The 12069-nt window shown below is 35.6% G+C and overlaps 1 protein-coding gene across 1 annotated transcript; it reads right to left on the bottom strand.

The window, feature by feature from the left end:
- Positions 1–9980: 9980 nt before the first annotated feature.
- LOC122026795 (vegetative cell wall protein gp1-like) lies at positions 9981–10658 on the bottom strand. Its single transcript, XM_042585510.1, has one exon. The coding sequence runs from the start codon at positions 10656–10658 to the stop codon at positions 9981–9983; it is 678 nt and encodes a 225-aa protein (XP_042441444.1).
- Between the last annotated feature and the right edge of the window lie 1411 nt (positions 10659–12069).

The following is a 12069-nucleotide window of genomic DNA, read 5'->3' as shown; positions in this document are numbered from 1 at the left end:
GGATACATCGTTAACATGAGATATATTCTTTTCTCTTGTTTGACCACGATGATGTAATGCTTGTTGGTCTCCATGAGTCTGCATCCTATCAGGAAACTGTAATGAGCCCATATTTTGAGAAATGACTTGAGGCCATGAGGTCCAAAATAGAATCTATGTACATTAACCAAGTATGGACTTTGGTTGATGCACCTGAAGGGATCAAACTCATTGGGTGTAGGAAGACTGACATGGATGATCTTATGGATACCTATAAAGGGCGATTGATGGCTAAGGATTCAAGCAGATTCATAGTATATGTTATGATAAAACTTTTTGATCAGCTGTAATGCTTAAATCTATTTGGATCATGCTTGCTATTGCAACTTACCATGATTATGAAATCTAATAGATGGATGTCAAAACTATATTTTTGAATGGAAATATGTAGGATCATAAAGCGCTAGAGGGGGTGAATGACGTGTGTAGTTAATTCGTTCGTTTTGAGTAAATATGCAGCGAAAAATAAAGATAAACAACACAAACACCAAGAATTTACTTGGTTCGGAGCCTGTGACGACTTCTACTCCAAGACCCACACGTGAGAGTGATTTCGATGGGCAATCACTAATTAGTGAAAGAGTACAAATATTGTTTACAAGTAATTTGAAAATTAAAGAATATCGATAACTTTGTATAAGGAAATCTTCAGTAGAACCGTCGTCGGAATTTTTGGACGTCGTAGAAGTGTTTTCTGAGCAGCTCGAAGAAGCAAAAATTGTTCGTGATCTTGTTGTGAAGCTCCTGGTCGAAGCTTGCTTTTATAGGTTGTTTCGGGCACCTGGAACCCCTCCGGGTGCCTGGAACATGTGGTTCGACCAATCGACGCGCATAACATCAGCTTACAGATAACTTTTGAGTTCCGAGTGCCTGGACCGACTCCGGGTGCTCGGACCCCTTCTAGGTGCTTGGACCAACTTTTTTCAGCCTCTTATTTTTTGTAAAATAAAGTTAGTTCAGACATAAAACAATATATATAATATGAGATTTGATAGTCTCTGACTGTCCGGTTCTGACTTTGAATTTCGTCGAAACTCTAGGTCGAACTGACGCCTATTGTTCCCTCTTCGGGGGAACACACACTCACCTACTCCTCTAAGGAGAAAATACATATTATCAAACCAGTCCTCCAGATTTACTGGACTTTTGTTCAGTGCCTGAGGCTTTCGGTCTTCATGTTGGGTGTCCGCTCCACGACCCGTCCAGACTTCCACTCGGTCCGCGACCACCAGGATTTCAACCTAGAGTCCCCGACTCTAAGATTTTGCCCGAAGCACTCGGCCTATCAAGGATTTCCGCCTAGGGTTACCACCATCTAAGACCTAGGGTTACCGCCCCCTAGGGGTTTCCACCTACCTAACCGCAGCTAGGACTTTTCATCACTTAGGGTTACCACCCCCTAGGATTTTCCACTTGCCTAGAATCCACTATGACTTTTGCCTAAAAACACTTAGGACTTTTCCTGCAAGCTCAATCAACCTTGTTAGATCACAAGATAGCTTAACTTTGAACCCTTTAACATAATCAAAACTCAGGTTCAATCGTCTGATGCTCCCTGCACCAACAAAATCTACTTGAAAATGTGTACATGACATAGCATGACGATTTTGTAGATCCAAAGGATGCTGAAAAGGTATGTAACTTGCAAAGGTCTATTTATAGTTTAAAGCAAGTTTCTAGAAGCTGAAATCTTTGATTTGATAATGCAATTAAAGCGTTTGGTTTCATTAAGAATGAAGATGAACCTTGTGTCTACAAAAATGTTAGTGGGAATATAGTTATCTTTCTCATCCTGTATGTAGATGACATATTTCTCATTGAAAATGATATCTCTATACTATAATCTGTGAAGACATGGCTTGAGAATTGTTTCTCAATGAAACACTTAGGTGAAGCAGCCTACATTTTAGCTATCAAGATCTATAGAGATAGATCTAATAGATTGTTTGGCCTAAGTTAAAGTACATATATTGGCAAAGTGCTTAATCGTTTTGCTATATAGAATTCCAAAAAGAAATTCTTATCGATATCACATGGTGTGAGTCTTTCAAAGACTCAATGTCCCTCTTCTAAAGAAGAAATGGACCATATGGATCATATACTTTATGCATCTGCTATAGGGTCTATCATGTACGTCATGTTTTATACTCGCCCTGATGTCTCATATGCGTTAAGCATGATGAGCAAATACTAGTTAGATCTAAGTGAAGGTCACTGGACAACAATTAAGAATATTCTTAAGTATTTGAGAAGAACAAAAGAATATTTCTTGATATTTGGAGGTGATGAGGAGCTTGTTGTAAAGGGTTACAACGATGTAAGGTTTCAAACTGACAAGGATAATTTCAAATCACAATCAGGATATGTATTTTGCTTAAATGGTGGTGTGATAAGCTAGAAGAGTTCAAAGCAAGACACAGTTGTTAATTCTACTATAGAGGTCAAGTACATTATGTTAGATTTTGAGGGATGTCATAAGACAATTGTCTTATAATTTTACTATTTATTTGATAAATGTAGATTCACTACTTGAATGTATATTATATGTTTGCATAGTCTTAAACTCATTTACTGAATGCTTGCAATACTGTTTATAACATGAGAGAATTTGTGATTGTATCACAACTTGTAATTATCTCTACATGTGCAATTATAAATGTATTAGAATTTTCCTAGTCATCAAATTGGTGCATTCGGACATCATCAAGTCTGTAAAACTATCATGGGTTATACTCCTAGGTTCGGCCAAATAGCTGTTTCTCAGTAGATGAAAACATTCGGATGTCGAGAGTTAAATGTGGATGTTAGTTATGGTAACTAGTTTATTAGAGTGACTTGCTGTAAGACTTCATATGATTCTCTACATATATGAATATGTCTGTGAAGTTCTTACTTCAACTCAAGTGTAAGTTTCCTTCGACTTGAGGTATATAAGTCATCTTGGTCATGTTAACTTATATTTTGACATTTTAAGCAAACATCTTTTGGAGGTGTGGATCTGAGATGTTTGGGTATAAGTCGAAGTACTCGAAGGTGTTTGGATAGCCCACAAAGGATTCATCACTCCTTACAAGGAGACGTATACCCTATGGTCACTCGTTTAGATTATTATTCAAAGTCTTTGGCCAAAACATCACATGTTAAGAGTACGTATGTGACTCTTATATACATGTATGAGTAATTTGAATCCACAGAACGAGAAAGTATTACTTGGACTAGGTATGACATAATCAGTTTAGTAGGGGCAGACACATAAACCATGCCCTAAAATAAGTGAGTATAAGATGAGTGAAAGGAACGAGGCATGACTCACTATAGCTGCTGAAGGGGTTCAGAATTAGTTTTAAGATCAAATGTGATTTTTTAGTTAATTGGGGATCATGATAAACGACTAGGTGCTTCTCATGATCATTCCATAATTAAGTAGTTAATTATGGATGACCAAGATAAATCGGGAACTTATTGGGTCACATGCATAAGTCTCTAAAAGATGTAAAACATGTTAGAGAATATGATTCTTAGATCAAAAGATAAATGTTTGGTTGAATCATATATAAGACAAATATGGAAATATTTGTCGAAACGGAAGCGCGAATGAGTCACATCTCTTATGAAAGAGTTGAGTCATATTTGGTTTAGTCATGAACCAATTTGATTTAACCGTGAACTAACCTAATTTAGTTGTGAATCAACCCAAGGAGTTACTGGATTAATTTTTGAATAAGGCATAATGAGTTGGATTTATTGATCTATAATCCAACTCATTAAAAAGGAATATATATTGATATGGTTAAGAGAGAATTAACACATTATTCATTATTGACTTAATTAGGTTTTGGAAACCTAAACTCAATGCCTCTCTCTCTCCCTCTCTCTTGCTGTCGATCACAACAAGAGGATCTCCTCTTATTGTCGTGAGCCACCTAAAGGAAGAAGAACTTATTGTTGCTTCTTCTTCCTTTTCTTGATTCTTTTCTTGCTCTTGTGGCTAGTACCTTCCGAAGGCGAAGCTTGTTTTCTTAGAGTTATCTTGAAGAGTTCGGCGTTGATACGAATAGAGGTAAGGTTCGATAATGTTGTAAAAGGTTGATGCCCTTCTCGTTACAAGTCATCCATAAGGTATACCTAGAATAATTGTTATTGGATTTCATTTTGTTTTATGATCTTGTCTATGTGATTGTATCTTGCATGTCTGTGGTGTATGTGATGTAATAAATTAGTTTATTTATCGTTAAGTCTTCCGTTGTGCTTGTTTAAGAAACATGTTTTTAGCACATACCGTATCAAACATATCCAACACATTGTTGCTTCAGATGCAGTAAAAGAGGCTATTTGGATCAGAAAATTTATTATAGAGCTTGGTGTAGTTCCTACCATAGCGAACCCAATAGACCTTTATTGTGATAATAATGGGGCAATTATGCAGACTAAGGAACCTCGCTCTTATCAACGATCCAAACACATACTACCACGGTTCCATCTCATTCGAGAGATCATCGATAGAAGAGATATGGGCATATGCAAAGTATCGATCGATGCTAACATTGCAGATCCTTTGACCAAGACTTTGACATGAAGGAAGAATGATGGTCACACTAAGTCACTGGGTATTAGATATTTCAGTGATTGACACTAGTGCTAGTAAGAAACTGTTAGTATTATCCCTTAGAGTCGATTATGAGATGATTGACAAGAAAACTTTTGTATCATATTTCATTAATAAAAGATAAAGTTTATGGTTATTATATTTACTTCAAATCTATGTCAGATGAATAAAGTATAATAATGTTCTAGAATAGTAGGTTCTAGTTTACAACATATCAACTTATTGAATTGATAATTAGAGACTATATATATACTACTTTTAACTATTCCTAGTCAAATATTAATATACAAGGGCAATATTGTGTTGAGACTATCATGTAAGTCAATTGATGACTTAATCTCACAAGTCATGGATCTAAGATATCAAGTTGACACATGGATATATATTAAAGAATATGTACTGAATTGACCCCACCATGAGAATATTTAATGGATCATTATATGAGTGTCATAAATATTCTCATAGTGACTATTGATATAAATAATCCTTAGACCTGAAATCACTACAGTTTCCTACATAATGAGTTGTGTACTTTGGTATCAACAAACGTTACATGTAACAAGGTGGACTTTAAAATCAATCGCTTGGTATGTAATAAGCTATATAGAGGGATATGAGTGATGTAGATGGGATATATCTCTTCCATATAACAGAAGTGGTATTTATGGGTCCATTGATTAAGTAGGACATAAGAATATATTATCATGCTCAAATTAGTCAATATGAGATATTGAGCTTATTTGATTTAGTGTGTTTACTTAGAGATCAAGAAACATAAAAATTGATAAGAGGATGACACGATTTATGTCTCATGGATCAATCCAGATATTAAGGATGGAAGGACTAAGTTATACAAGATAATAGACACAGAAAGGTTAAGTTCGATATTAACATTCTCGTCACTTGGGTTGTAATGATGCATTGCTAGATGTCAGTCATTGCATATGTATCTAAAATGATTTTAGAGACATTATCAATGTTATGAAAACCTATTTAGTCACACACAAAAAATATATTGATTTGGAGATAGATTTATTTTAGTTTGACTAAAATATGATGGAGCCTGAGATTATTGACTTAAGTCTAATCCAAATTAGATTCATTGAGTTAAATTTAAATGAATCCAACCATTGGATTATTGGATTGAGTCTAATCCGAATTAGACTTAGCCACTAAAGAGGATTAATATTCATTAATAGAGATTAATGGAGCATTAATGAAAAGGATACCAAAAGGCAAAAACCTTTTGTCTTCATTGAATGAGTACAGAAAGTTATTTGCAATGCATTTTTGTGTGAATCATTCTAGTCTTCCTCTTCTTCTTCTTCTTCTTCTCTTGGCCGAACCATCCAAGTTGCTAGCACATTGAAGGTGGTTCTTCTCTGAAACAGAGTTTGTGCGACGAATGTGGAACATGTTTATGTGGATACAGAAGAGGCACGATCATTCTGATCGTGTTAAGATCTTCCGAATAAAAGTTGCTGCTAGGATTGTATCGTTCATGCAACAAAGGTAGTCATTCTATCAAACTTTGTATGTTGTATTCACATGGATCTCTAGAGGGATTAATTTTTCTGCTGCGTTTATATATTATTTTTCGCAAAAGATCCCTACATGAAGCAACTCAAATAACCCATCTCGCGTATGCCGACGATCTTCTTTTGTTTGCAAGAGAGGATGAGTCCACCATTGGGGCGATTATGGGATGATTGCAGGATTTTGGCAACAAAGCGGGGCTAGAGCCAACCCGCTTAAATCAAATGTATATTTTACAGGGGTTGATGACAGGGTACGAGCTAAACTCTTGAGGCTCATGGGTTTTTAAGAAGGTTCCTTTTCGTTTTACTATCTAGGAATCCCTTTGGCAATAAGAAAGCTTCATATCACAAACTACAGGCCTCTTCTTGACGTGGTGGTCAAGAAACTAACCTCATGGTCAAAGCATACTTTATCTTATGCGGGTAAGCTGAAGTTGGTCAAGCTGGTTCTCCAAGGAGTCGAATGATTTTGGTTATTGATCCTTCCTATACCATGCGGAGACATTGACAAGATATACGGTATTTGTCAATCTTTTATTTTGTCAACAAAACATCCCCTAATCTCTTGGGCATCTATATGCCTTTCAAAGTGTGTGTTGGGGGGGAGGGGAGGGCTATGGAATTAGGGATTTATCGTCATGGAATTATGCACATCTTTGTCGAGCACTATGTGTTGGTGCAAGAAGCACCAGAATCGAACCTATATTTTGATGTTAATTAAATGTTCAAAGTTAAGTAATGTTGTAATCTAATATGTTTACCAAGTGTACAGACTGAAGGACTTGACGAGTCTAGAGAACCAGATACCAGGCTGAAATCTAGTTAGGTCAGGAGAACTACATAACTAGCAGGAAGGCCAGATAGGTCAGAGAGGACTAGATATATGGCAAGAAGTGCAGTTGGGCTAGTAATATCAGACAACTGGTTGAAGTTCATATGGGACATCTAGCAGGAAAACCTGGTTGGTTAGGAGATTAGAATTTAAGTGATTCTGCAAATGATAAGTTAGGTAAGTACCTGGAGGAGAGTGATCTGATGAGGACAAGTCTCAATGGGACAATAGACATCGGTCCAACTTAGATCCATCCTGGAAATTTAAGTTGAGACCAAGACTAGATTTTGGTCTTGGTTAGATATGATCTAATTCACAATTCATGCATCTGTGCTTCTAACTTTGTGTTCCGGGGGCATATTGTGTTTAAAATAACATATGCAAGAAAATTCGTTAGATGTACCTGGGATGACTGGAGGTGCCTTAGGTGAAGGAGGACGCCCCTAGTGAAAGCACCTCAGATGACTAGAGGCACCCCGAAAGTGATAAGTATGAAGGATGAGCTTCGAGGCAATGGAAGCACCTCAGATCCATCAGAGGTATCCTAAAGAGGATAAAAACCGAGCCTTCAGATCAGATTAGAATGCATGGGGGTGTTTTGATTATCGAAGTTTCACATTAAATCAGAATGCATGGAGGCGCCCTGGACCCCCCCCGGTCCGTCTTCGACCATAGCTCTTATCAATGATTCTGATACAAGTTTCTACTCGATTATACTGCGCTTTCATCTTGCAACTGTTGTGATGCAATCATACTACATCGAACTCACGCTCGAGCTAACTTCTAGTATTGGTAAAAGTTTAATTAGTAATTATTATTATACTTACATAAGAAAGTGTAGATTGTTGCACTTTTTCATCATTTGTATTCGATATCTCCGTTCGAAGTTTTTTCAAAGGAGAATTTTAGTAGATTGTCTATCGAAAAAGTCTCAAGGGGACATGAACCTTGGAGCAGTAGTTGTTGGACTACTAAACTAAGTAAACAACAAAAGTGTTCTTACTTTTTGCTATATTCTTTCTGTTATATTTTTTCCACGGCGTACTTGTATTTTCCGAAAAGATTTAAAAGTTGAAAAACAAAGAATTTAAAAATGAGGTTCACTCATTCTCTTTCATTTGTTTTGATCCTACAACTTAAGAAAGACTTATTATGAGTGCGGTTGGTTGATCCATCATCAATACCTCCGACAAGTAAATTTGTGGCATTGACGGAGTAAGCATTCGAATTCACCTTTGATAAAGCGTCTCCTATAGATTTGGGACCAAATGGTGCAGCAAGCCGGAGGCCATGATGTAGTTAACATGAAATTTATTGGATGGTTCATTGTGGAGAAGCAAGGGGTTGCCAAAGCCTATGATTTCTTTTGACCGCGAGGTGTCCAACAACAATGGATCAAGATGGTATGGAAACCGTACCTACTTCCCAAACATCACTTCATCTTCTGGCTATTGGCGCATGGTAGGCTGCAGAATACGGATCATATGCCATACGTAGAGAGGATCTTCCTCAAGATTCGGATACATGTCTAGATATGCGTCTACCGCTCTATGGACACCTAGTGTTGCTTGTACATTTCTTTTGCGACCCCTCGGGACGGTGCGATGATTAAGACATGGGGTATTGTCATATGAAATTTTGGGGTCGAAACTCGGCATGATCGAGCATAACCTCCCCCATGTCTTGGCCATTTGCACTAATGACTAGTAGTCACCCGTGATTTACCTCCTCCGTGTTGACCTAGAGACGAATTGACAAGAATACTGGGGGCGAACGAATCACCTTTTGCCACATTATATAATTTTTTTGCTATATACATATTTACTATAAATAATGTTCGTTATGAGTAATGCCCACCAACAAAATTTGTGAATTTTATTCATAAAAAAATCTTATTAAATTTGTAAATAAATAAAAAAATATAGACTTGAACAACATGTGTAAATTAAAAAAATAATTAAATTTGAACAAAATTTAAACTCTTTTTAGAGTCAACACTCCATTTTATTTTATCAATTGTGATAAAAGATGATTCTTCGTTCGTCTCCAATATCTTCATCAATTTGTCTCTAGATTAATACGAAGGAGGTAAATCACAAGGGTTACTAGTCTAGACAATGACTTGATTCGGTTGAGATAATTTATAATCTTATTAAGATAAATTTAAAATATAATTTTGTATATTTATTATATAGAGAAAAATAATGAAAAGATGTCCACCATTTACAAAATCTTCAAAACATTTCATTTTCAATTAAAGTCGAATGAATATCTCATTTAACATAAATTGTCAAGAATATCTTTTATTATTTTATCACTCATAAAGCTAGTTATTAGTTTTTAAAATAATAATTTTATATTATTTTAATTTTCTTTCTCTAAATAATAATTTAATTAAAATACCATTTTAACTAGTAGAAAATATTCAAATGAATATTTTCTTATTACGACCGATGGTATGGAAATTAGCATATAATTTTTACATATGGTAAAAAATAACATATAACTTTTATACCATGAAAAAATTAGTTGCTAGTTTTTAACACAATTACTTTAAATCATTTTGATTTTATTTCTCTGAACAATAATTTAATTAAAATAATATTTTTAACTAATAAAATAATTTATAAAGACGGTATGACATTCATTATATTTCAAATAAATATTATTTGATCATAATTTATCATGTAAAAACTAATATATAATTTCTACCAATTATAAAAATTAATATGTAATTTTTATACACTGAATGATTAAATAATATAAAAGTATTTTGGACCATTTAAAGTAAAATATGACATCCATTTGATTTTAATTAAAAATGAGACGGCCTTTAATTGTAAAATTCAAATATGCATCGTATATTCGTATGCCCCCTATTTGATGAACTAGACCGTTTATATGGGCGCATACAGACAGACATTTAAAAAAAAGGAAAAATAATAATAATAATAATATCAAAAATTTAGGAAGCAATGGCGGCAGCGGCTAAAGCTACCGCCACCGTGCGGAATGCGGTGGCAACGGCGGCACGGCTAGCCGAGGCGGTATCATCGGTAGAATCGTCGGCCGGACCAGGGGCCAGCAAATCGGATATGGAAGACGACACATCGGAGTCCGGAGCCCCTGGCGGCAGCAAGTCGTCTATGGGAGAGTCCGCCACGTCAAAAGCCGGCCCTGGGACTTGTGCGGTGGCGGAGGGTGAGGGAGAGACGGACATTGAGGTGGAGGGAGAGGGGGAGGAATATGAAGCTTCAGGAGTGGGAGAGGAGGAGGGGGAGGGGGAGGGGGAGGGGGAGGAATATGAAGCTTCGGGAGTGGGAGAGGAGGAGGGGGAACTCGCCGGGGAGGAAGCGGGTCCGGAATCGGGTGCAGGGGCGGAAGCAGAAGGCGCCAGTCTGGGGGTTTGGTCCGGGGATGGGGTCGGAGCATCATCCGATTGATTGGGCGCCGCCGCCGTCGGGGAGTCGGCAGAGGGGGGCTGGGAGACGCCGCTTGCGCTCGAATACGGAGAGCCAGGTGAGACAGAGGCAAAGGGCGAATGGGTAGTCGGCGAGGCTGCGGGTTGTTGGGCCCTGCCTGGGCCGGCGCCGGCCACAGCGAGTAGGAGGAGGAGGGCGGCGAGAGACGCGGTGCGGTTCATGTCGGCGGCGGCGGAGCGGAAGAATTTAAATTAATCGCGTCGGCGACGGTACTTATAGGCGCCGTGGAGGGTCGCGACCGTCGGAGTGAAGCAGAGGGTGACCGGTGGAATCGGTAGCGGTGGGTTCTGAAATGACCGGCGACGCGATCGAAACGGAGTGCGCGAAATTTTGATTATTATTTAGAAATTAATAAATAAATATGTAAATAATTTAATACGATTGGATTTTTTTTTTATGGACTTTGTTTGATTAGTTAAAATGCCAACTTTTATCACTTAAATATATTTATCTTGTTCAATGATAAAATAATGGGATAAAAATAAAAATGATGTCTCCAATTAGGAGGTAAAGAATAAAAAAAACGTATTCCTTTTTCCAAAAATATTAAAAGGACGTTTATTTAGATGTTTTATCCTGAGAATATTTACTATTTTAATACTGTTGTAACAGCTGTCACTTGCTACTATAATATTTACCAGTTATCAAGAAAGTATTACAAACAGTATTCTTTATCTTTAGGATTTATCTTTAGGTTGTGTTTGATTGAAGGTCATTTCTGATAATCTTGATTATTTATTTAAAGTTATCAATAAAAATTTTATTTATTTAGGTAATCGATGATTCCTGAGTAATGTTTCATGCTCGATACATCAGCAAAAAGGACATGCAATCAGGAATAGGAAAACCTCATAAAATTGAAATTTTTTTTTATTCCGGGGTTATCGAATTTTTTTTACCCAAAATATCCTCGGATAAAAGAAAAATGTGAAAAAAAAAGTAAAATGTAAAAAAATGAAAAATATAAAAAAATGTAATTTTTTTTTAAAAAAATAAAAAATTATTAAAAAATAATAAAAAAATTAAAAATAGTAAAAAAAAACTTTAAAAAAATAGAAAAAACATTAAAATTTTTTAAAAAAAATACAAAAAAACATTAAAAATAGAAAAAACGTAAAAAATTTTAAAAAGTAAAAAATAATAAAAAAATGTTTAAAAACATTAAAAAAAAATTAAAAATAGAAAAATGTAACAACCCCTAAAAAATAAAAAAAACTTAAAAATATAAAAATTTAAAAAAAAACATAATATATATATATATATATATATATATATATATATATATATATAATGTGAAAATATAATAAAATATAATAGAGTTTAAATAATAATAATATGTATAGTTTATTTTGTAACTAAGGGTAATCTAGTAAAATACTAAACTAGGTTATTCATTAAAACCTTCAAACAAACATGTTTTTGTTGCATTACCTATATTGATCAAACAACATTTGGTTATATTTTATTCCCCATAATCTTAGTTATGTGATTATCTGATAATCACATAACCAAGGTTATATATGATAACTTGAACCAAACGCATTCTTAATCTTATTATCAACTAATGGGTAC

Source organism: Zingiber officinale, chromosome 10A (assembly GCF_018446385.1).
Source record: "Zingiber officinale cultivar Zhangliang chromosome 10A, Zo_v1.1, whole genome shotgun sequence".
Taxonomy (NCBI): Eukaryota; Viridiplantae; Streptophyta; class Magnoliopsida; order Zingiberales; family Zingiberaceae; genus Zingiber; species Zingiber officinale.
The sequence above is the reverse complement of the archived record's forward strand: the minus strand, read 5'-3'. Positions and strand labels throughout refer to the sequence as shown.

What these genes read in the sequence shown, in the direction of transcription:
- LOC122026795 (XM_042585510.1), bottom strand. Translation starts at nt 10,658, where the DNA reads ATGAACCGCACCGCGTCTCTCGCCGCCCTCCTCCTCCTACTCGCTGTG.